Source organism: Candidozyma duobushaemuli (assembly GCF_002926085.2).
Source record: "Candidozyma duobushaemuli strain B09383 chromosome Unknown B_B09383, whole genome shotgun sequence".
NCBI classification, from domain to species: domain Eukaryota; kingdom Fungi; phylum Ascomycota; class Pichiomycetes; order Serinales; family Metschnikowiaceae; genus Candidozyma; species Candidozyma duobushaemuli.
Genome location: NW_020289895.1, coordinates 3,028,964 through 3,053,544, shown reverse-complemented (window position 1 = coordinate 3,053,544; position 24,581 = coordinate 3,028,964). Strand labels below are relative to the sequence as shown.

The 24,581-nt window shown below is 45.1% G+C and overlaps 11 protein-coding genes across 11 annotated transcripts; 7 read left to right on the top strand and 4 right to left on the bottom strand. All coding sequences in view use genetic code 12, as the record gives it.

The window, feature by feature from the left end:
• Positions 1-260: 260 nt before the first annotated feature.
• On the top strand, positions 261-2,102 carry SSB1 (Hsp70 family ATPase; the record flags this gene model as incomplete). The annotated part of the gene is made up of 1 exon (XM_025481282.1): positions 261-2,102. One exon carries the CDS (start codon positions 261-263, stop codon positions 2,100-2,102), a length of 1,842 nt encoding a protein of 613 aa, XP_025335582.1.
• Positions 2,103-2,209: 107 nt separating this feature from the next.
• Positions 2,210-3,475, bottom strand: RIO2 (protein kinase; the record flags this gene model as incomplete). The annotated part of the gene is made up of 1 exon (XM_025481281.1): positions 2,210-3,475. One exon carries the CDS (start codon positions 3,473-3,475, stop codon positions 2,210-2,212), a length of 1,266 nt encoding a protein of 421 aa, XP_025335581.1.
• Positions 3,476-3,986: 511 nt separating this feature from the next.
• CXQ87_002787 (uncharacterized protein) lies at positions 3,987-4,940 on the top strand (the record flags this gene model as incomplete). Its single annotated transcript, XM_025481280.1, has 1 exon — positions 3,987-4,940. One exon carries the CDS (start codon positions 3,987-3,989, stop codon positions 4,938-4,940), a length of 954 nt encoding a protein of 317 aa, XP_025335580.1.
• A 49-nt stretch (positions 4,941-4,989) lies between these two features.
• Positions 4,990-7,581, bottom strand: DCP2 (decapping enzyme complex catalytic subunit; the record flags this gene model as incomplete). The annotated part of the gene is made up of 1 exon (XM_025481279.1): positions 4,990-7,581. The coding sequence occupies one exon, from the start codon at positions 7,579-7,581 to the stop codon at positions 4,990-4,992; it is 2,592 nt and encodes an 863-aa protein (XP_025335579.1).
• Positions 7,582-7,882: 301 nt separating this feature from the next.
• Positions 7,883-8,740, top strand: CXQ87_002785 (uncharacterized protein; the record flags this gene model as incomplete). Its single annotated transcript, XM_025481278.1, has 1 exon — positions 7,883-8,740. One exon carries the CDS (start codon positions 7,883-7,885, stop codon positions 8,738-8,740), a length of 858 nt encoding a protein of 285 aa, XP_025335578.1.
• Positions 8,741-9,434: 694 nt separating this feature from the next.
• Positions 9,435-12,875, top strand: CXQ87_002784 (ribosomal protein S10; the record flags this gene model as incomplete). Its single annotated transcript, XM_025481277.1, has 2 exons — positions 9,435-9,773; positions 11,196-12,875. The coding sequence occupies 2 exons, from the start codon at positions 9,435-9,437 to the stop codon at positions 12,873-12,875; spliced, it is 2,019 nt and encodes a 672-aa protein (XP_025335577.1).
• A 386-nt stretch (positions 12,876-13,261) lies between these two features.
• Positions 13,262-16,969, top strand: SKI2 (SKI complex RNA helicase subunit; the record flags this gene model as incomplete). Its single annotated transcript, XM_025481276.1, has 1 exon — positions 13,262-16,969. One exon carries the CDS (start codon positions 13,262-13,264, stop codon positions 16,967-16,969), a length of 3,708 nt encoding a protein of 1,235 aa, XP_025335576.1.
• A 933-nt stretch (positions 16,970-17,902) lies between these two features.
• CXQ87_002782 (AAA family ATPase) lies at positions 17,903-20,239 on the top strand (the record flags this gene model as incomplete). Its single annotated transcript, XM_025481275.1, has 1 exon — positions 17,903-20,239. One exon carries the CDS (start codon positions 17,903-17,905, stop codon positions 20,237-20,239), a length of 2,337 nt encoding a protein of 778 aa, XP_025335575.1.
• A 56-nt stretch (positions 20,240-20,295) lies between these two features.
• PEX19 (Pex19p) lies at positions 20,296-21,261 on the bottom strand (the record flags this gene model as incomplete). Its single annotated transcript, XM_025481274.1, has 1 exon — positions 20,296-21,261. The coding sequence occupies one exon, from the start codon at positions 21,259-21,261 to the stop codon at positions 20,296-20,298; it is 966 nt and encodes a 321-aa protein (XP_025335574.1).
• Positions 21,262-22,369: 1,108 nt separating this feature from the next.
• Positions 22,370-22,846, top strand: CXQ87_002780 (E2 SUMO-conjugating protein; the record flags this gene model as incomplete). Its single annotated transcript, XM_025481273.1, has 1 exon — positions 22,370-22,846. The coding sequence occupies one exon, from the start codon at positions 22,370-22,372 to the stop codon at positions 22,844-22,846; it is 477 nt and encodes a 158-aa protein (XP_025335573.1).
• A 121-nt stretch (positions 22,847-22,967) lies between these two features.
• CXQ87_002779 (fructose-2,6-bisphosphatase) lies at positions 22,968-24,335 on the bottom strand (the record flags this gene model as incomplete). Its single annotated transcript, XM_025481272.1, has 1 exon — positions 22,968-24,335. The coding sequence occupies one exon, from the start codon at positions 24,333-24,335 to the stop codon at positions 22,968-22,970; it is 1,368 nt and encodes a 455-aa protein (XP_025335572.1).
• Positions 24,336-24,581: the final 246 nt, after the last annotated feature.

The following is a 24,581-nucleotide window of genomic DNA, read 5'->3' as shown; positions in this document are numbered from 1 at the left end:
CTACTTCCTCTTCAACATAGGAAATACGAAGTATCAGAAAATAAATTAAGAAAAAAGGTTGTTGCCTCTCACTGGACGACTTTTGTCTCAACGGCTGGTAGAGCCGAGTGGTTGGTCGGGTAACACCCGCAGAGGGAAAGGAGAGATGTACGGGTGTACCCAACGGTTCCTAGATGCCCACTGGATGCAAAATTTTCAGGACCCGCACCAAAATTTTTTCACCTCCATCACCACTTCTTTCTTAGTTCACATTATCAAAAATGGCTGACGGTGTTTTCCAGGGTGCTATTGGTATTGACTTGGGTACCACTTACTCGTGTGTTGCTACTTACGACTCCGCTGTCGAGATCATCGCCAACGAGCAGGGTAACAGAGTTACTCCATCTTTCGTCGCTTTCACTGCTGAGGAGAGATTGATCGGTGACGCTGCCAAGAACCAGGCCGCTTTGAACCCAAAGAACACTGTGTTCGATGCTAAGCGTTTGATCGGTCGTGCTTTCGACGACGAGAACGTCCAGAAGGACATCAAGGCCTGGCCTTTCAAGATTGTCGAGTCCAACGGCAACCCCCTCGTTGAGGTTGAGTACTTGGGTGAGTCCAAGACTTTCTCTCCTCAGGAGATTTCTGCTATGGTCTTGACCAAGATGAAGGAGATTGCTGAGGCCAAGATTGGCAAGAAGGTTGAGAAGGCCGTTGTCACTGTCCCAGCTTACTTTAACGATGCCCAGAGACAGGCCACCAAGGACGCCGGTGCCATTGCTGGTTTGAACGTCTTGCGTATCATCAACGAGCCAACTGCCGCCGCTATTGCTTACGGTTTGGGTGCTGGTAAGTCCGACAAGGAGAGACACGTTTTGATTTTCGACTTGGGTGGTGGTACTTTCGATGTTTCTCTTTTGAACATCACTGGTGGTGTTTTCACCGTCAAGTCCACCGCTGGTGACACTCACTTGGGTGGTCAGGATTTCGACACCAACTTGTTGGACTTCTTCAAGGCTGACTTCAAGAAGAAGACTGGTCACGACATCTCCGGTGACTCCAGAGCTTTGAGAAGATTGAGAACTGCCTGTGAGCGTGCCAAGAGAACCTTGTCCTCTGTCACCTCCACCACCGTCGAGGTTGACTCCTTGTTTGAGGGTGAGGACTTCAGCGCTACCCTCTCCAGAGCCAGATTCGAGGACATCAACGCTGCCCTCTTCAAGTCTACTTTGGAGCCAGTTGAGCAGGTCTTGAAGGACGCTAAGCTCAACAAGTCTGCTGTTGACGAGATTGTCTTGGTCGGTGGTTCTACCAGAATCCCAAAGATCCAGAAGTTGTTGTCTGACTACTTCGACGGTAAGTCTTTGGAGAAGTCCATCAACCCTGATGAGGCTGTTGCTTACGGTGCCGCTGTCCAGGGTGCCATCTTGACCGGTCAGTCCACTTCTGAGGACACCAAGGACTTGTTGTTGTTGGATGTCATCCCATTGTCTTTGGGTGTCGCCATGCAGGGTAACGTCTTTGCTCCAGTTGTCCCAAGAAACTCTACTGTTCCAACCATCAAGAGAAGAACTTTCACCACTGTTGCTGACCACCAGACCACCGTCCAGTTCCCAGTTTACCAGGGTGAGCGTGTCAACTGTTCTGAGAACACCTTGTTGGGTGAGTTCGACTTGAAGAACATCCCACCTATGCCTGCTGGAGAGCCAGTCTTGGAGTCTATCTTCGAGGTTGACGCCAACGGTATCTTGAAGGTCACCGCTGTTGAGAAGTCCACCGGTAGATCCGCCAACATCACCATCTCTAACTCTATCGGTAGATTGTCTACTGACGAGATTGAGAAGATGATCAGCGACGCTGAGAAGTTCAAGAACGCCGACGATGCTTTCGCTAAGAGACACGAGCAGAAGCAGAAGTTGGAGGCTTACGTTGCATCCGTCGAGTCTACTGTCACCGACCCAGTCTTGTCCGCCAAGATGAAGAAGTCTGCTAAGGACAAGATCGAGTCTGCTCTTTCTGACGCCATGCAGACCTTGGAGATTGAGGAGTCTTCTGGTGAGGACTACAGAAAGGCTGAGTTGGCCTTGAAGAGAGCCGTCACCAAGGGTATGGCCACTCGTTAAACATAGCATCGTGGAAAACTATAAGAAGGATGTGATAATTCGTGTATAAAAACCTTTCCATCTGTTTATTAAGGGCAATAAAGTTAAGTCAAGATACCGTTGTAAGTCTATTCATCTAATATGTAGTTACCCAACTTATCCATTTTGAGATTCTGGTTTCCCGCAGAGATGGCTTCAATAATTTTCTCGTTATCTTCTTGTAGGTCATCCTCTTCTTCTTCCTCCTCCTCGTCGTATTCTTCCTCGTCGTAGAGATCTTCCGCGTCATCTTCATCATCCTCTTCCTCTTCTACCTCGGATGCCTCATTCTCCTCATCGTCTTCCAAGTCTAAACCTCTCATTCCCAGAACAGCATCTTCCAAGTCCCTGCTCTCCCTTGTTTTGTTAGACGTCCATCCTGAGGCCTTCACCTGAGTATCAAGGTCAGCTTCTCTTTTGACATCTCTGATGAAGTTGGGATAGCCGTACTTGTAGCCCTCACCATAACCCTCAGTGTCAAACATGGTAGCATCATGGCCAGGTGCGTAGTTGAACTTTCTTTCAAAAAATGCTCGTATGCCCTCGACATCTCTGTCAAAATAAAACTTAGCATCAGGGTGCTCTATAGAGACACACTGAGGGAAGTCGATGACAACAAAATCGTATCCGTTCTTTGGTTCGTTCCTGATGATAATGTTAAATTCGTTGAAATCACAGTGGATCAAGCCGTGGTTGGCCAACTTCACGATGAACTTCATTAACTCGGAATATAACTTCTTGTATGTGGTATACTTCTTCATATGCTTCATAGGGTATCCCTGAATCCATTCCATCAACACACAGTGACGCAGGTAGTCATATGGCGTTGGCACGATGAAATTGTTATTGTAAAGAATATTCATGAACTCGTACTCTTTCTCCGCAGCGAGTCTACTCAAGTACATCCAGCTGGAAGTATTTCTGTTTTTCAAATAGTCACGATTGTTCTTGACGGTCTTGAAAGAAGTACGACCCAAACGGTGAATTTTCAAAACCTTCTGTGTACCGTTAGGGTCACTCACAGAGTAAATATCGGATTCTTTACCAACACCAATGGTAGTTCCCACCGAGTAAAGGGAGTTTCTGTTCAACATGGTCTTCAAGGCCAAATAGTCGAAGCCCGTGTGCATGAGTCTCCAACCGTCATATTTTGCATTTCTTAAACGGGCCACGAGTTTGAGTTTGGCAAGGTCTCCGAGAGATCTGTTTGTAGCAGAAGGTGATTTAAGACCTCCCACAGAGTGGATGATCTGGGTGGGCACCAACTCGTGATTTCTGGAACCAAGCTCAACAGCTTGAAGGACACGAAAATCGTCGGCGGTAAGGTACCGCATATGCGACGTGTCAAGCTTCATTTTGTGTCCGGTGTGTGCTGATATAGAAAGCCTTCCTTTATCTAACTTTCCAGTTGGTGATGAGCATCAAGCTTTGCACCCGTACATATCAAGATAACGGTCCAACCCAAACAACCAGACTTTCTTATTTATTCAAGTACACAATTCGATGTTCAATCGGCGACGTTATAATCGCAAATCAGCAAGACGAAAAGCTTTCCGTCCGAGAGTCAGAAAAAAGGGCGTCATTTTGAAACCTCCAGAACCCAGTCAGTACATACCTCCAAAACCTGACTTTGATGCATCGGGAGCAGCTCCATATATGTGGCAATACTGCCCACAAAGTGAACCCTTAAAAGTTAAACATCGACATGATAGGATTCCGTCATTGAAGGACATATGTGCTCTGGTTTTGGCTGAAAATGCGGACGCTTTGGAACCCTCTTACTTAACTACCTGCTCCTGGACGTGCTGGAGATATGTGTGGGAGGTTATTTGTCAGTGGAACTTGGACTCACCTTATATTTTCAAGATGTTTGCGAAACAATTCGGCTCAATGCCTGGATTCAAATGCCATAACACGCATCTGACAGATATCGGTCCACGCTCTTCTGCCCTTGCATCTGCTGTGATACCTGTTCGCAGCCATAGAATAGACAATGTTTTTGCAAACATTTCGCATAAAGACTTCGTGGGATTTTTGGCGGGCTTGGATGCCCACGTCATCTTGGACTGTTCATCGCTCAAGGACTTGGGAAAATCACAGGTTTTAAACTTTTGCAATACTCCAAACCTCGCAGGCTTGGATCTATCCCACAACGACTGGGTAGATGATCAGTTTTTGTACACTTTGGGTCGAGCCATAAGGTTCAAAGATCTTTCGAAACTCGGGCTTTTACGCCTTGTTAATTGCCCTAATGTTTCGGATCGGGGTTTTCTAGAATTTTTAAGGCAGCTGCTGGTTCAGCTCAGCTTCATATCCACAGACATCAGAGCCCTTACCAAATCAACATTTGAAGCTCGTCTAGAGGGAAAGCCAGAGATTCCAGTGCCTGATTCGAACTGGTATCTTTTGCTGGCTCACAGCGCTCACTACAGTATGCTCCTGAAATACAATTTGACCATGAGCGCTCACTATCTTCTGAGAAACACCGATAAACTAAACATTCCAACCAACTCTCCAATCTGGGATATCAAAATGTATAAGGATTGTGTCGACTTCAGAGATTCTAAAACTTTCTACTGCAAACTTGGGGATACTTGGAGATCAAGAGAGAAATCTTCCATGCTGCGACCGGTGTCCAATCTGTTCGTCTACATAAGGAGGGAAGGCGTTTCAAGTCCACCGAAGTTGTCCGTACGCGATGTTAAATCGCTGACCACTACCCATAAGTCCACAATAGCCGATTCGGCTATTACTCAGAGAGTGCCCAGAAGAAAACCGAAGCACAAGCTCAAAGATACTAATGCATTCTTCGGAATTTAATCAAAAATTGGCTGTAGGTCAAATTTGATGCGTGTAGCATCACGTATTATTAGGTATTTGATGGCCCGCGTCTAAGAATGTTCAACAACTCGTTTCGTCCGTTATCTGCGGGTTTAGGAACTCCCAAATGAGCTACTTGTGAGGGAGGCTTCTTTCCTAACAATGCAAGTAAGTTGGCGCCATTCTCATTTTGTGGACGTTGCGGAGGAAGGGCGTTTTGTAAGTTGATGGTTTCATTGCTTGTGCCATAGATATCTTGAAGACCATCAGGCTTCAGCTGATATGTGGCTGATGAGCTCGAGTCACCCGTACTGTGAGCTGCTTGAGGAACTGCGTGAGCATCCTCAAAATCGTCATCATCTGTGCTTTCGACATATGGTTTCACCTGCGAGTCGGTGAATTCACCATCGTCTTCAAAATTATCAAAGTCTTCGAAATCCTCGAAATCTTCAAAGTTCTCTGGCGTTTGTGACTGCTGAGGTGTAATTCTCACAGTGTCTGGAGTGGCCGATTTCCTGTTAAGGATGTCCAAGATATCGTTTCCAGGTTTATTCGCCTTGGAAGTTGTTGTCACAGGCGAGCTAGTGTTACTTTGCTGAGTGCTTCCAGATCTGGAACCTTCCCCAGTCAAAATGGCTTTAAGGTCAATGGGTGTCTCTGCGCTCTTTTTAGCGAGACGAATTGGTTTATCCGATTGCTTAGGTGCTTGGTTTGTACTGTTAGAATCCTTACCCTTCTTCAAAATTCCTAGGAGATCCGCTGAAGCAGACAGAGAAACCGGCTGGGGAGATGAAACAGGGTTTGAAGCAGCAGAGGCACTGGTATTTTTGCCATTGAGGATGTCCAATAATGTACTAGAAGGGTTTTCTGGTTCCTGAGGTTTAGCTTGAGGCTCAGTAGGCTTCGAAGCTGGATGAGGAGCCGGGGATCTTGACTTAGAAGATGCGTCTTCGTCTCTGGTAGGTGGCTTTTTTCCAAGTAGTCCGAGTAAAGTGGCCGATGCGTTTTGATCTTTGTCCCGCTTCAATAAAGTGATTTTCTTTGGTGTGGTAGAACGATTTGTAGCATCAAGTTCGGTAGCATCTTCATCCTCTAGTTGAGAATGTGGCATTTCCGTAGTAGTTGCAGACTCTGATTTGACTCCACTCTCCAGTGGGCCTCTACTTGGCTCCTGTTTCTGGAAGAGTTTGAGAAGGTCATCCGCTCTGGACCTATTGCGTTGTTTCGCTTCCACGGAGGCTTCTGAAAGCTGATCATGCAGTGATCCCTTGGGAGCCTGTTGCAAAAGTGACAAAAACTCCTTCGAATTCTTCGACGTCGAAATTCTTTTTGGCAATGAAAGACTCTGTGCTGAAGGCTCCAAAGGTTGTGTTTGATACTGCAGAAGGTGTTGGACATCTTTTGGAAGTTCATGTGGAGGTTCCGAAATTGTCCCCTTGGATTTGAGTTGATCTTGAGGTGTCTGCAGTTGAGGATGCTGGCGACTCTGTGCAATTTCAGCGGAAGGTTGCTGAGTTTGACTTTGCACTTGGGGGTGTGGCAGCTGGATTTGAGGCAGTAAGCTTTGAGGCTCCTGAAGTGGTCGTAAAAGATGAGCAGGTGGCATAAATGGCTGTTGCCTAGGAGGAAGAAGATGTGCAGGCGGAAGCATTGGATAATATGCTTGTGGAAGAGGCTGCTGGGGAACAAATCCGTTAGGGGGGTACCCTAGGGGTACTTGGTGATTGAAGTTAGGAATCTGCGGCTGTTGTGGAGGACGAATTTCCTGTGGTGCCAGCTGTGGTGCTTGTGATTCCGGCTGAGATGCACCCTGCAATATGTCAAGCAACTCTCTGCCTGCTTGATCATTCTCCTTACTGACACCAATACCCATTATAGCCTTTAACTTCGCCTCCGCTTCTCTCAATAGCTGTTCCTCGTTAACCAATCCCTTGTTCTTGTTAACCCAGGTTGTCAAAGCCTTAATAATAGGGTCGACAGCGAAGAATTTTTGAGGATTGTTCTTCAAGGATTTTTGCAATTTCTTCAAGTCGAACCATTTGATCAGTGAGATCTCGAATCTAGACAATGCAGCAAATTCAGTATCCTCGGGTACACCGCGAGCTAAAAAGATCTTCATGTTCTTACCAAAGACGGTTCGCTCAACGAAGTCCTTCTCATTGACGTAGGCTTTTGCATCGAACCCTGTCTCCTCCCTCACCTCTCGAATTGCACATTCCAAGTCACTTTCCCCTTTTGAGATTTTTCCACGTGGGAAAGACCAGGAGCCTGATTCCATACCTTGAACCAAGACAATCTTCGTCAATTCCTTATTCATCAATGCAATTCCTCTCACAGGGATTGTCGATTTATACTTTCCGAACTTGGAGATAGCATCTCTTGGATCACCCCATCGCCAAAGAAGCGGACATTTGGATAAAAGAGCTGGTGCAAATGACTTCATTTTCATTGTGGGCAAAAGCGGATTGAGTTGCCTGACAAAGTCCAAGTAAAACCACTGGGCCTCCTCGACTTGAAAGAAGATACGTTCGATCGAGGATAAATCCTCATCTGGAGCATTGACGAGAAACCTTACTAAGAGGTCCTCAAGCACTCTGTCCACAGGCTGCCCTGATAGACCGTCTTGAAGTTGTATGCTCATAGTTTGTAGCTTGGTGGTGGTGATAGAGAGCCCGTTCAATACTCGGTTTTTCTCTGACTGAAAGTTGTGTACATAACATCATTCAAGTTGGATGCTGGCTATGACTTAGCTCATGCCCAAGTGAAGGTGATGGTACAAGATTCGGAATTCCTGAATCAAGAAGAACTAAATATTTTTGAGATGCAAAACATCTTCACAATGCTTCTTTCGAGTTATTGTTTTGAAGACGTTGTGGAGAGATCCGTGCACCAGAGGAATATGGCATACCGAGCAAGATAGACACTGCAGTAGCGTTACAGATATGAGGTCTATAAGAGCGTTTAGTGTGTCTGCTAGGCAGCTCCAAAGGCCTAGAGTTCTGCAGCCTCGATTTGCAAAAACAGTGGAGGAGGCAGCCAAGCCTGCTCTTCAAAAGCCTCAACCGATCACGAAACCATTCGGCTATGAGGAGCCAATATTCTTGAATAAGCTCAACGAGCACTCAATTTCAGAGACTTTCTCGAAAGAGAGCAGAGAAAGAAGACAGAAAGAAATTGATTATGATTTGCAGCACTCTCCGTTCTACGACTCGAAATCATTCGCCAATACGCATGGCAAGATCTTCCTGCCTCCGATTTCTTTCTTCAAACAAAGCAAGTCTCTTTACTTTCCCAATTTCGAGGGATACACTTTGCTGAAGAATAAGAGGCAACTTTATGATGTCTTGAAGGATAAGGTGACAATTCTTCGAATGTCGTCTGCTATCTCGGGTGAGAATTGCACCAACAGTTATGTCCAAGACTACCTTAGTGGCCCAGGCTATGAACAATTCAAAGAGAAGTACCCTCATTCTCAAATTGTTGATATCAATATACCTCAATCTTGGATCAAGGGCTTCTTCGTTTCATTGGCCAAGAACAACATCAGGAAGATGATCCCTCCACCCAGACACGATCTGTATTTCGTCCTATCCCACAAGCTTTTCACGGGAGACGTCAAGAGAACTCTCAAATGTGATAACGCCTGCTCGGGATACTTGTACATATTAGACGAAACCGGAAAGATAAGGTGGGCTACGAGTGGAATGTCGGATGAGGAGGAGAGCACAGTATTATGGCGGTCAATGCGTGCCCTCGAAAAAGAATTGATACAAAGCAAGGAAACTGAGATCGATCAATAAATAGTAAGTTGAAAGGAATGCATCAGAGACTAAGCAATACAAATTGAGAAGCGTTACCCGCGCACGCTGCTATATAAAGATGCAGGGAATTTCCATCTAATTTCTTCTACTTCTTATGACCGATGATGAACCTTTCAATTGGGAATCTCTCTGACAATCCAAAAATCATACTGGAGAAAACCATATAATTGATTTCTGACGGTCATTCAATGGGACTTAAGCAGGACGCATAGCTGATGAAATGACACGGCGAATAAGATCTCTTTGAGGTGGTACCTTTCGTGCCATCAGACTGAAATGCATTTCCATCAAGTTTGAAAATTGATACGGTGACCATCTTACTAGTTTTTGATTAATTTTCTCTTATCTTCAAATGCTCTACATCGCAAGGTTCAACTTCATGGATACTTTGTTGCTCTTAGACCTCTCTCCCCTTTTTCAAACATCTGTTATTACCAGCAATCCCAGGCTAATCAACTGGGTAAATCCATGACTTGAACTTTGAGGTAAATTTGAGGCAAGGTTTAAAACACTTGGTCCTGACAAGTGTATAGGGCTTGAGCCCTAAAAAACCTTATCGACATCGCGTTAATCTCTAGCTTGATACAACCTGCACGTGACTCGCGCTGCGGGACCTACAATTTTTTCAGACCTCACCAAAAAGTTTTCCCTTCTCTAACAACGTCTATTAATAATGTCTGCCCCAATCAACAAGGAGAAGGTCCAGGAACAAGCTGAGGAGATCCACAAGATCAGAATCACTTTGACTTCCACCAAGGTCAAGCAGTTGGAGAAGGTTTGCTCCAACATTGTTTCTAACGCTGCCCAGAACGAGATTGTCAAGAAGGGTCCCGTTAGATTGCCAACCAAGGTGTTGAAGATCACCACCAGAAAGGCTCCTAACGGTGAGGGTTCCAAGACTTGGGATGCTTACGAGATGAGAATCCACAAGAGAGTCATTGACTTGCAGGCTCCAGCCCAGATTGTCAAGAAGATCACTCAGATCACTATTGAGCCTGGTGTGGATGTCGAGGTCACCATTGCTGCTTAAGCGGTCTTGGTGTCTTTATTAACGGGGTACATCTCGCAACTGTGCTGTTGACTTCACGCACCATCGAGTGGTGTTTCATGTATTGTAAGTGACGCTGTGTCCAAGTGCTCTAGGCGTGCCGTGTAACGAGAGTTGCACTGACGTTGTGGTGTTGCTATCAGGATTTGGTACGGCAATCGGTGGTGGGTCGAGTTAGTGCAGTTGTTTAATAAAATTTTTTACTCAATGAATTGTGTAGTACGGTGTTTAAGGGTTCGTTAACTCTTCGTGCCTTGTTATTTCGATGGTAAAGGTCGGTCTATCAAATCTTCTGTCGTGTTTCAAGTGCTAATCAGTGAAAGGGAGCAGCTGTCTGAGGTGAGACAACGAAAGCGATATCTTCTATTGAAACAGAATTCTTCCCATCGGGGGATTCTCCTCTGAATCCCAAAGTATTTCTCACATCTCTTAGACAAGATCAAATTATTAAAAAGTTCTCGCTAGATCACGACCAGTTTGGCTGCAAAAAGTGCTTTTATTCTGGGACAAACCTAACATGTCATATCTGTGGATAGCATGATGAACTAATTCAGCTCTCTGTAAGAATCATGAATGGAAGTTTAATCGTGTTCTCTATAGATTGTTGTCACATTTCTTATCGGGCGAATTGATAGGGTATTCACGGCGATGGTCAGCTTCAAGTATGACGAAAGATTCTTCGGGTCCACAAAGTTGCCAGAAAGTCTATTTAGGACGAGGAAGCCAGTTGGGGCTTTTTTTTTTATTAAATTGGTCCCTGGGCAGATATCTCTCATTACTTATGACTATTGCACAAAAGTTAGAGTCTTACCTTTTCGGCAAGTGATAGGTTAGAAACCTGAGTAATAAACAAAACATTCCACCGAGCTAAAAGATGCTGAAAATGCAAGAGTTGAAAAGTGAAAGAAAATTTTTTACAGAAAAACTATTAAACTGTGTTGTTTTCAGATAACCAACTGTGTTGATGTGATTTGGTACTTGGTAACTCCTTCCGCTGATACATCGTAAAAAAGTTCATTCAATTTTCAATCAATGAATGAAATTGAATTTCTTGAATTATACGTCGAGTCGAATTTGTAAAGATTTTTTTGACTGCTGCTAGATTGGCTTCATCAATCCCTTATCTGTCCTATCTGCGTGTATGCACTCTGCTCTCTCTCCGGCACACACAAGTGAGTGGACACTGTTTCCTACTTGTTTGTGGCTCTTCAACTTTCTACATTTGATTCATTTTGATCAGCAAACCTTTCTGCATCATCGGTTTCTGTCAGCCACTTTTCCCAGGCTACTAATATATTGTTGATTTTTTTGGGCCAATACGGAACACATCCCGCAAACCCCTTTGTCCCCGCTTTTACCATAACCAATGTATGTCCTAGCCCCAAGCCGAGGCTATTTTATGTTGCTGGTCGTCAGTTGCAAAATGGAAGACGTTTGTTGAATACCCTGGCTTCTTCTGCCGCTAGAAAGTCCCAGAGCAGATTGTTGCGGAGACGCAATGTGGCTCTAGTCTCGGGTGTTATCATCGTTGGCTCCTATGTCACATTCAACCAATCGAACTACTATAAATTGGATACAGCTCCACCTGGGTCCAACTCCCGACTCACGGGAAATCCAGCCAAGGCTGTGACTAGCATCGTTGACAAGGAGGCCTTCTCCTCCACCACATCCTCGATGGTGCGCCAGAATAGTGTGGGTGCTCAACAGCACAAGGAGGGAGTCTTTCTTCTCAATGATGAGCAGGTCAGTGCTAAACTCAGGCAATTTGAGGAGTCATATAATGTGCATCGTGGAAAGGGAGTGACTAGATACGACATTTGCCAGCTCCCTTCCAACTCCCCCATTGAGGATGACAGAGCCGAGGAAATCGTCCAAGTACCTATCTTGCAAGACAATAATGTGAGGACCTCTACAGACTGGATGTTTTTTGGTGTTTATGATGGTCATGGCGGCTGGACCACCTCCTCTAAGTTGCGTGACCAGTTGATTCTGTACGTCATCACTGAGTTGGGCACTATCTTCAAGCCATCGAAGGAGGAGAATTTGCGTTACGTGCCTAACCTGGCCACCATCGATCAAGCAATCAAGAATGGCTTCTTGAAGTTGGATCACGAAATCGTGAACAAGAATATTGAGAAGCTTCTCAACGACAACAATAAAGCGAAAGCCGCTGAGTTGTTGATGCCAGCTTTGTCGGGCTCTTGTGCTCTTCTTTCTTTCTATGACACCAATTCAAAGATGTTGAAGGTTGCTGTTACAGGTGACTCTAGAGCGCTCTTGGGCTCATTCAAGAACAACCAGTGGACGGTTCGTCAATTGAGTATTGACCAGACCGGCTCCAACCCTACTGAAGTTGCAAGAATCATTTCAGAGCATCCAGACGAGCCTAATGTTGTTAGAAACGGCCGTGTTCTTGGCTCTCTCGAACCAAGCAGAGCTTTCGGTGATTGCAGATACAAATTGCCAGGGTCTATTCAAGACAGACTCTATAAGCAGTTTTTCGGGAAGAAGCTTCCTAGCAATTTAAACTCTCCACCATATGTTACTGCCGAACCTGTCGTTACAACGACAAAGGTCAGTCCTGAAAACAACGATTTCCTTGTCATGGCAAGTGACGGTCTTTATGAGATGCTTTCTAATGAAGAGATTGTTGGTCTTGTCGTGAAGTGGATGGAGAAAGAGAAGCTTGTCAAGCCAAACAAGTCGTTCTGGAATTATTTTGGCTCTTCAGAGAAGGGCTTGCCCCAGGTTTCTGACATCACCAACGATAAAACTTCCAAGCCTCCCTTCCGCAGGAACAGACTCAACACCGGAAACGGCTTTCTTCTAGAGGACAAGAATGTCTCAACCCACTTAATTAGGAATGCCCTTTCGAATGGTGGCTCTAAAGAGCAATTGTCTATGCTTATTTCGATTCCAAGTCCTGTTTCTCGTCGTTATAGAGATGATTTGACAGTTACGGTTGTGTTTTTCGGTAAGGACCTGGATGAGAATAATGATGGAAAGTTGGAGACCAATGCAGGTGCCACTGCTGGCGGCATTGATGCCTCGAAACCCAAGCTTTAGGTGTCAAGCGACATTTTCGCCACCCTATAAACTTGGTTTAGCTCTATACATATTAGATAAAGATGTTTTGCTGATACCGCAGCAATGTTCTTCACAAGTGAGTTGTAGTTTTATGTTAGTGAGTACTCAAAATGTGGAAGGATGCATGTTTCTCAGGTATTGAACCGCGATGCTCAATGCCTCGAAATCAGTCAAACATCTGGAAATATGACTTCGTAAAATTTTGTAAAATAATTCAAGTCTTTATCAATCCCGAGTCATTGATAAGCTTTTTCACCTAGCATATAGAAAGTGTTGCCTTTAAAGCTCACGTGTTCCAGTTGCATTGTGCACAGTATTCCAACATCGCCTACGCAATAGACCTATTATCAAGATCAAGCATTGAGATGGCGACCAGTTCAATTCTTGACCCCAAAGAAATTTTAGAGACGCCTCAGAATGAAAAGTCTTCCAAAGACGTTCTTGCTGCACAGCTCCTAGAGCCATCCAATCATTTAACATGGGACGTGCAAGATATTATCCAATCCAAGCCATCCGTTGATAAACAGAGAATCTTCGAATCATTGTTGATTCAGCCAGAACCTGTTAGCCGAAGCTCGTTTCGTTTTAAAAGAAGTGGTCTTAAAGGTGAGATAGTTGGTTACAAGGAGGAGATCAGGATCTCTGAGCTCGATAATGCTACCTCCGCAAACTCACTTTCAATCAAGAGAAAGTACGGACTGAAGCAGGACGCAACCAGCGGTAAGTCAAACTACCTTCCGTTCCAGCCGGGTGGCTTGTTCAGCAGCACGCTGACCAATCAGACCCTCAATACCCAACAGAATATGTCCGAATTTCAATTTTTGCATAAGAATAGTCTTGGATTATTCGACGTCCCACCAGGTTTCTCTCGTGGGCTTAATATATCCGGTGCAGCTGACACCTCTGAGGGCGTTGACGAATTGGAAGCTGGGGACGACGAAGAGGAGGTAACTGAGAATGATGGCGAACCTATTGAGTCCGATTTGATGGGCAAGTTGAAGGACGATGAATCCAAAGACGATGTTGGAATCTCGGAAATCGATGATTTGATCCCATTAGACTATATGAAAATCAAAGCGAAGATGGAGTCCGAGCAAAGAGTCAAGAAGAATTGGGCGCACGTCGTTGATCTTGACCACAAAATAGAGAATTTCCAGGAGGTGGTGCCCAACATGGCTCGTGAATGGCCCTTCGAACTTGACACATTCCAGAAAGAAGCTGTGTATCATCTAGAACAAGGTGACTCGGTCTTTGTTGCCGCCCACACCTCGGCAGGTAAGACTGTTGTGGCAGAGTACGCTATCGCAATGGCAGCCAGAAACATGACAAAAACGATTTATACCTCTCCAATCAAAGCCTTGTCAAACCAAAAGTTTAGGGATTTTAAAGAAACTTTCAAAGACATGGAGATCGGCTTGATCACAGGTGATGTGCAAATCAACCCAGAGGCCAACTGCCTCATCATGACGACTGAAATTTTGAGATCCATGTTGTATCGTGGTGCAGATTTGATTCGTGATGTTGAATTCGTGATCTTTGATGAAGTCCATTATGTTAATGATATCGATCGTGGTGTCGTTTGGGAGGAGGTGATTATTATGCTTCCAGACCATGTCAAATACATTCTCTTATCAGCAACGGTGCCAAATACGTTTGAATTTGCCAATTGGGTGGGCAGAACAAAGCAAAAGGATATGTATGTCATTTCCACGCCCAAGAGACCCGTTCCATTGGAGATCTTCATATGGGGTAAGAAAAACCTTCACAAAGCTATCAACGCCCAGGGTGTTTTCCTCGAATCAGAATTCAGAAAATATAGGGATATTATGGCACCTCCGCAAAAAGATCAACCCCCTAATGTGACTGTGAGTTACGGTCTGAGAAAGGGCCCTGGCGGAACGGCTAGAGGTGGAAACAGAGGTGGTGGACAGGCTGGTAGAGGCGCTCCTGCCGGAAGAGGCGGAAGAGGTGGTGCTCCTAGTGGAAGAGGAAGAGGTGGAGCCAACTCTGGCGCTCGGTTTGCAAGAGATGGCCCCAACAAAGGTACATGGACTGAATTGGTGCAGTATTTGAATCTGAACAAATTGCTTCCTGCTGTTATCTTTGTGTTCTCCAAAAAGAGGTGTGAAGAATACGCAAACACCATGAGTGGTGTTCAGTTTTGCAATGCGAAGGAAAGATCCGAAATTCATATGTTCATTGACAGAGCTGTCTCTCGTTTGAAAAGAGAGGATCGCGAGTTGCCCCAAATCTTAGCTGTGAGAGACATGCTCAGCAGAGGTATAGCAGTCCATCACGGTGGTCTTCTTCCAATTGTCAAAGAATGCATTGAGATCCTTTTTGCCAAGTCTTTGGTGAAAGTCCTTTTCGCAACTGAAACCTTTGCAATGGGATTGAATCTACCAACGAGAACAGTTGTGTTTTCTGAATTGAGGAAGCATGACGGACGAGGTTTTAGAAATTTGTTGCCAGGTGAATTCACACAAATGGCTGGTAGAGCTGGAAGAAGAGGCCTTGACTCCACGGGTACTGTGATTGTCATGTCTTACAATCAGCCATTGTCCCCAACCGATTTTAAAGAGACCACCATGGGTACTCCAACCAAGCTTCTGTCCCAATTCAGATTGACGTATAACATGATTTTAAATCTTTTGCGTATTGAGGCTTTAAGGGTGGAAGAAATGATCAAGCACTCTTTCAGTGAAAATTCAACGCAGACATTACTTCCAGAGCATCAGAAGAAGGTTGAACAACTCAAGGAGGAGCTCAACTCAACACGGGTCGAGACCAACTCCGAGATTGAGAAGTACAAACATGCATACTCGATCATCTCACAGTATCAAGAAGTGTATGGGCAAATTGTTGCAGAGGTTTCTAATCTGACATTGACCAGAACTGCTCTTTTGCATGTCGGAAAACTTATGTGTTTCGTGGATGATAAGGGTCTTTCGAGGACAGGTTTCCTTGTTAAGTGTGACTTGAACTCAAACATGATGATTTTCCTCACTTTCGATCATGGTCGAAGTTTTGAAGAACAAGAACAATCGCTTCCATTCCTTCCAGTGCCGCAATACCTCAAAAGTACAAGGCCGGAGATTCGCTACAGTGGGGGTCTCAGAACGACGAGTGTTCCCTTTTCAAATGTTCAATTTGTCAGCTCCTTTGCTTTAAGAACTAATTTCAGAAAACTTCTTAGTAACAAAGAGGATACCGTGAAGGAAGCAGAAGACATCATTCAACGAATTTTGCATCTGCAGCTTTTCTGGTACGAGCTAGAGTATCAAAAAGCTGTTCAACTATCATTGCATGAACTCGTCAACAAAAAGAACGATCTCGTTTCACAGTTGAGAGATATGGACATTTATAAAAAGCCTGACTTCAAGAGAATCTACTCTCAATTGGCTAAGCAAGACACAATTGAGCGCAAGATAGAGTCATTGAATCTTTTGATTTCGGACGAGAATTTGGAATTGCTTCCTGATTATGAACAGAGATTGAAGGTACTTCAAGCTCTTGGTTTCATTGATGATCAGCAGCGGGTTGTACTTAAAGGCCGTGTGGCGTGTGAGATTAATTCGGGTTGGGAGTTAGTTCTTACAGAGCTCATCCTTGACAACTTCTTGGGTGATTTCCAGCCTGAGGAGATTGTTGCTCTCCTCTCATGTTTCGTGTATGAAGGAAGGACCAACGAAGAGGAGGAGCCTCCAATGACACCCAGATTAGAAAAAGGAAAGGACCAGATCCTCAAAATCACGGAGAAGCTCCTCAAGGTCTACAACGAGCACCAAGTATCACTCACGGCTGAGGAGGAAGAGTTCATTGAGCGCAAGAGATTCGCCTTGGTTAATGTGGTGTATGAATGGGCAAGAGGCTTGACATTTAGTGAAATTATGCAAATTTCTGTCGAATCTGAGGGTACAATTGTTCGTGTGATTACAAGATTGGATGAAATCTGTCGCCAGGTCAAGAATGCTGCTTTGATTGTTGGTGACTCTACGTTGCATTCGAAGATGAATGAGGCTCAAGAGAAGATCAAGAGAGATATCGTTTTCTGTGCGTCATTATATCTATAAGTAGTTCACTTATTTCGTTTTGAGCTTGCAATGCTGTATATGCCATTAGGACCGCTCAACACTTTGTCATGAATGAACTCGGTATTTACACGGGTTGTGCCGAATCGAAGCACAAGTACCCCAAGTATAGAGAAAAAGCTGCCGATAGCAGTTTTATCCTTGATCTTAACTCGTAGTAGTTCGGCGTCAGTGGTCAGAAGCAATCCATAATCCTGAATACCTCTATATGGAATCGAACAATCATATAAAAGCTGACGCCTCATAAACTCTATGATCAAACGATCACAATCTTTGAAATATGCTAAGTTGTGCTCTAGTTCAGACTGAGACATGGATAGGTAGGATAGACCTGTGAATATCGTTGCACTGTTCAAGCTGCATTCGAAAAGGCGTTTGCCTACCTCACGAAGAACATTTTGATGAACGAAACCTTTCTCAAAGGCCGAGCCTGTCGGGCTTGAGCGATGTTCGATCTTCATATTTGCAAGTCCGCATATCATCGGAAGCAAGTCTTCGAAGGGTACTTGGAAGCTGTTTCCGAGAAACCGTTGCACGAGGTGAGCTCGGCTTTCAAGCAGCTTTTTGAATTGGGGATTTCGATCAAAGTGTTCTTTTAGGTCAGCGTTCCGCTTATAGTCAACTCCATCCAAATAGGTGGAACTGAACTCTGTGCTTGATGTTGGATAGAACTGGAAGTTGTGGTCTTTGATTGTCTCTCTTGCAGGTTTCCCTAGACTTTGATCTTTCAAAAAGATGTCTCTGCTCAGCACAGCTGCCCAGTGATTTAGTCGGACATGTTGTAGTAGTGTATGTACTCGACGATAGTTCATGTTGGAGAGATCTTTACTTCAATATGCGAAGACTGTTTCTCGATATGCATGTGGAGTCCATCGCGATATCTCATCACAAGCTACATCGAGTACTGAGTTAATCATGTCATCCAAAACGAAGAAGAAGTCGGCTGGCGCTGACCTGAAGAGTCAGGTCGATGCTGCTGCACCACCCAAAAAGATCAAAATTCCGAAACTGTTTATCGCCAGACCTACTCTGACCAAGCAGACATCGGTCTATTTGCAACCTCAAATTGCCGAAGCCATGGAGCTCAACAAAGGTTGCTTTGTGACAATTTCCAAAGAAAGTGGCCCCGGGGTTGTGGCTATTTTAGAGTTAGAGGAAGTCGAAGAATCAAATGTGTTGAGGATTCCCCAAAGGCTCAGAGAACTTGGTGGGATATTACTAGGCGATAGGCTACAAATTACAAAAAGATCTAGCCAGCCACTGTATGCCAAGCAAGTGATGGTCCAAATTCCCGAGAGCCAAAACTGGGAGGATCTTAATAATGCCGTAAAAAAGACTTTTGGTGAGATTGGTGTTTTGCAAGCAGGCCTCACCTTGGAGGTCAAGGGCGTCACTGTCACCATAACACACATTTCTGACGCCGATACATCCATTGATGATGTGACGACAAAGCTTTCAAATATGAGTTTGGAATCATCCGCGGACATGGCATTGGTTTCCCCTGTCTTCCTTTTTCACTCGTCAAGCATTTCGTCTACAACACAAGCGATTGACTACTCCATTTACCCAAGAATTCCTCGTCCCACCTCACTCAATTATGTGGGTGGTTTGGAAAAGCCTATTTCACTTCTTCGATCAACCGTCAATTTGCCTCTACATCATCCAACAATATTTTCAGATTTTGGCATATCACCTCCTCGGGGTATTCTTCTACACGGTCCGCCAGGTACGGGAAAAACTTTGCTATTGCGCTGTATGGCACATGAATCAGGTGCTCATGTTCTTATGATAAACGGACCTTCTGTAGTGTCCAAATACCTAGGAGAAACTGAGAATGCTATCAGGGATCTATTTGCAGAGGCAGTGAAGTACCAGCCTTCGATCATTATCATGGATGAAATTGATTCATTGGCGCCAAAGAGAGGTTCTGATGATGCAGGCGAGACTGAGTCTAGAGTTGTCGCCACTTTGCTCACAATGATGGATGGTATGGGTGACTCTGGACGGGTTGTGGTAGTGGGCGCCACAAATAGACCCAATCTGATCGACCCCGCCCTTCGAAGACCGGGACGTTTTGATCAAGAGGTGGAGATTGGTATCCCTGATGTTGAAGCCAGGGCCGACATCCTCGCCAAGCAGCTTGCTCGTATGAAGAGCGAAAAGTGCAACCTTCTGGAAAGTGACATTAAAGAGGTTGCATCAAAAACACATGGCTACGTCGGAGCTGACTTGGCCGCATTATGCCGTGAAGGTGTCATGAAGACAATTGCTCGTGGACTTTCGGGTCTGTCCGCCCCCATTCATGTTGGCGCCATTGCATCGCTTGATCTTTCTAACATTGAGCATCTCGACTCAAGTATCAAGGTTGAGAAGGCGGACCTCGAGGCCGCCTTTGTGGATGTCAGACCATCAGCCATGAGGGAGATATTCTTGGAAATGCCCAAGGTGTCCTGGGACGACATTGGTGGACAACACGAGCTAAAGCAGAAATTGACCGAAGTGGTTCAGCTTCCTCTCGAAGCAAGTGAAACATTTCGTACGTTGGGCATCTCAGCACCTAAAGGTGTTTTACTCTACGGTCCTCCTGGTTGCTCCAAAACTTTGACGGCAAAAGCGTTAGCTTCTGAGTCGGGTCTCAATTTTTTGGCAGTCAAGGGTCCAGAAATCTTCAATAAGTACGTCGGAGAAAGTGAGAGAACAATCAGGGAGATATTCAGAAAAGCTCGTGCGGCTGCTCCATCCATTATCTTCTTTGATGAAATCGATGCCTTAGCTTCTTCAAGAGAAGAGGCACTGACTCTGGCAGCCCAGCACGTACTCACATCGTTGCTCAACGAGATTGATGGTGTTGAGGAATTGAACGGCGTCGTGATAGTTGCAGCCACCAACAGACCGACTGAGATCGATGCTGCTCTTTTACGTCCTGGTCGTTTGGATAGACACATTTACGTTGCCCCACCTGACAAGGAAGCAAGGCTTCATATTTTGAACCGTAAATGTGGCAAGTTCGAGATTGATAATTCGGAAGCTCTTTTTGAAAGATTAGCACAGGCCACAGACGGTTGTTCCGGAGCTGAGGTTGCATTGCTATGTCAAGAAGCCGGTCTTGCCGCCATCATGGAGAATAAGCAAACCCGTAAGGTGGAGGATAGACATTTTGATCTTGCTCTTCTGTCTATTTCCAAGGGTATCACTCCTGATATGCTTGAGTATTATAAAGAGTTTTCGCAGAGAAGCGGACTCACCATGTAATTAGAGAACTCAACAAAATCTATCTATATGTACATCATTTTATCTCATTGCGTAAATTACTGCTGCTTGCAGCCCTCCTCTAACTCCTTTTCGATATCCTTTGGCAAGTCCTTCGAATCAAAGTCGAGCCCGTCGGCACCTCCGCCGAGAGCACCTCCACCGAGCGCACCCAAGTCACCGAGACCAGGGAAGTCCTTAGCATCTCCAACTAATTCAGTTGGAGGGTTTCCAAGCTCTTGCAAGCCTTCAAGAAGTTTGTTCACCTCCTCTCGCTTTTCAGTGCTTTCATTGTCGAAGTCGGGACTCTCAAAAAGAGCCATGATGTCATTGGTAACCTCGTATTGTTTCGTGTATCTGGCATGTTCATCCTCTGGAAGCTTGTCTTTCTGCTCCTTCAAGAAGTCAGGGAACTTGGTGTTGAGGTCCTTGATAGGCTCGTAGAGAACGTCCTTCGAAGACAATTGCTCCAACATATCAGTCAAAAGCTTGGACATGTCGAAATCACCATCACCGGCACCGCCTCCCAAACCGGCCAAAAGCTGTGTGAGCATGTCCTCAGGATTAGAACTAGATGGATCATTCTTCAACTGTTCATCAATATTCTCCCCGGACTTCTTCAATCTTTCCATAGTATCTTTCATCACGCTATCGAAATTTTGAGGGTCCATGGCCTTCTTGGCGTCGGCTCTGTGGGTAGTCTCGAACTGCTTGACCAAGTTCTCAAATTCGTCTTTGGCTTTAGGGTCCTCAATGTTAAGATCCTTGATAAGCAGCTCCATATCGTACTGGAAGTTATCCTCTTGAGGACCCTCAGAAGCCTTCTTGGTCGTACTGGTAGCTTGGCTTTCGCCAGCAGCAGCTTGAGATGCTGATCCTGGAGGTTTACTTAAAACCTGCTCGTCAAACTCGTCCAACAAGTCGTCCAAGTCATCCTCATCATCATCTTGAACTTTCTTCTCAGTCTTTGGTTCGACCGTTGGCTCCGAAGTGGCTTCAACTTTCTTTTCCTCGTTGGCACTCATGACTGGTAATAGAAAAGACTCTATAGGTGGTATTTCTTCACATAGTCATGGCATGTGGGGGTCGACTGGACAGAGTATCTGTGTGCAGGATGTGGACCACCTAAAGCGGGAAAAATGGGTGCTGAATGTCCGTAGATGTTGAATCAATGATGACTCCTCGGCGAAGTTTCAGCGATCATCATCCCCCTTTTAAAGTTCATTAGTTTCCTCATGGAAAAGCTCAGCGCCCGCATATATCACATTTGTGGGGTACTGCGGGCCGAGGTTGGGTGCAAAAAAGGTATGAGACAGGCGGCAATGTGAAGGAGATACAACTCAACCGAGTCGACCTCCTGTGGAAACTAATCTGTGCCGCTAGAAAATCCTCTCTCTTTTGACAACAAAACTTGGCTATCGGTCTTCGAACATTTCAACCCGTAAGACGTACGCGTATGGCCCTTAGACCGGGTTATGATCTGATTTGCGAAACCCTCCATCAACTATTTCACTCATCTGTAATAATTGTTCGGCTGAAGAAGCCGGTACATCATTTCTGGGTTTTTAACCCTTAACTCCGTGCATTCAAGCTGTTTGTGTAGAATACATGAAATTTCACAGGGAGATAAGAATCAGTAGACTAGTGCCTACATTGATGTCTGCGAACAATACAATGTTCTCGTCGTGTGATGTTTCACTTTCTTAATTTCATCCCCATTCTCCATTTCTCTTGCTCAAATGAACGAAAGGCAGAAGAAGATTTTTCAAGTAGGCGAAATTATGCATGATCAAGTATTAGTACTTTGAAGTATTTCGTGTGACTGACAAATACGGCTGCAAGCTGCAGACTTTTACTCACGCGGCCATACTAAACACATGGATCGCATCATGATGGAAAGGCTGAAAATTCTGCCTTTAACAAATACGAAGTTTCGAAAGGCTCCTCGTGAAACCTGATATTTGTTTCATCCGTCCCTGCCGCTTATATGAATATTGATTATGTTGAATCGCTTCTTTACGGCTTTGCTGATATGCCACCGGCGCCTTTCTGCAGGTCAGCCTCAAGAGTTATGAAAAAATTAGGAGCCTCAATTGTTTGTATAAATTTTAGACCTAAACAAATAATACAAGCATGTCTCTTTGCAAGACCCGATTACAAGAGGAAAGAAAACAGTGGAGAAGGGACCACCCTTTCGGTTTCTACGCTCGCCCAAAGAAAACCTCAGATGGCTCCCTAGACTTGACCCACTGGGACGCTGGAATTCCAGGCAAGCCAAATACCCTATGGGCAGACGCCACATTTCCCGTGACGATATATTTTTCGGAAGAATACCCCTCGAAACCACCAAAGGTGATGTTCCCACCAGCATTCTATCATCCAAATGTATACCCTAGTGGCACTGTGTGCTTATCTATTTTGAACGAGTCGCAAGATTGGAGACCTGCGATTACCTTGAAACAAATCTTGTTGGGAATCCAAGAACTTTTGACGAACCCAAATCCTGACTCTCCAGCTCAGGAACCAGCATGGAAGGCTTTCAGCAAGGATAGAACCACATATGAGAAGAAGGTCAAGGAGCAGGCAAAGAAGTATGCGAACGCCTCGTAGAGATGAAGAATGTTTCAGCGCATAATTATCAGCTGTATATAATTGTATTGTATAGGAGTCTAACTCGCCAGGAATTAATGATTAGATAAAATTGGCGCTTGCCAGTGTGCTTTCATTTGCCCTACGTAGCTGAGTTAGAGATCAAGTCACGGCTCTTCACAGATCCTTCGTTGACAGACCCCTCGCCCAACTGCGAGGTTCCCTTCTCCTTGTATGTGCTCACAGCGGGGATGTCTGCCTTGATTCGCAGCACAAGCGTCAGGTATGCACGGGGCTCCAACTTGATGAGCGTATGTAAAGGTATCAGCATCCATGGACTCTCCTCCTGAGGCACATTCATGAAATATGCATAAAGACAACGTAACACGGCTTGGTGAGTAATAATTAAGATGTTTTCTTGACGTTCCAACTCCATAATGATGGGCTCTAAGCGAATCACAATGTCTCTGTAGGATTCACCGCCACGGTAACGGTATTCATATTTGTTGTCATCACGGGCTTTGAAATCATCTGGGAATTCTGTTTCAATCTCTTCATAAGTCATACCATCACACTCACCAGCATCCAACTCATCCAAGGCTTTCCACTCTAGCTTTTTTTGGTACGGCAAAAAAGAGGCCGTTTGTTGTGTTCTCTTCAATGTAGAGGTCCATACCGTAAGGTTAGTGTGCTTGTGCTCCTCGCCGAGCGATTTGAGAACAAGTTCAGGAAGCTTTTTGGCGTATCTCCAACCGCGTTCAGAGAGATCCAGATCGCCTCCAATCTGGCCCGTCAAGTTGTATTGGGATTCACCGTGTCTCGATAGCCAGATACTTCTGGGTTTGATATGCAAGTTCATCACATAGTATACAATTCTCAGCTCCAAGTAGCTCTCGATTCTGTTGACGATAATCTGGGAGGTGACATTGACAAGCTTGATGAAAGTCAAGTCAGCGTCGGCAGCCAGGTCCATGGTTTCGTAGTATTTTTCGTACTGCTTAATACGGCCCAAGAAGTCGTTTGTTGCGTACTCCGAGTCGAGGTCGACGTAATCGGGAGACGTGGTTTTCACATCGGAAATGTTCTGCAAGATCAAATCCTTGTCATCACACCACAGCTCCAAGAAGATAGGCTCAATCAAGTTTTCTCTGCACAACTTAAGAAGCTGGGATCTTCTGTTTCTTGTTGAGTTGGTGGCATCGAGGATACCCACAACACCATTCTCCTCGGCGAACCACTTCATCATGTCCTTCACTGCATGGTTGACCGCTTCTTGCCTGACCTTGAGACCAGCCTCGTTTTCAGGGTCAAAGAAGTCGAAAGTAGTATCTTCACGCAGCGTCAAGAGACGACGGTATGAACCAACATTGAAGCATTTGCTCTTGATGGAGAGCCACAGGAGATAACGGACAATCTTTTGAGCAATCAAGGACTTTCCTCGGGCGGGCAAGCCTACCATAATGACGCAAATACGGACATTCTCCACATGTGAAACCGAGTAGACTGGCATGGTTGCAGAATGGCCCAGAAAGAGGTGGATGTGAAAATGGCGGGAAACAGAACGGTGCGATTCCCCAGATTTTTTCCTCTTGCTCGCTTGTGCCTCGTGCACCTAAATCGTGCTTTAAGACCGAGACCTAGACCACTACAAAAGCGAGATCTCGGACATCCTAAGGTTGCTCAATTTGAATGTAATAGAGTTTGGAACCGTTTAGGTGATTAGCGTAAAACATTGCAAACACCACCGCAACAGAGG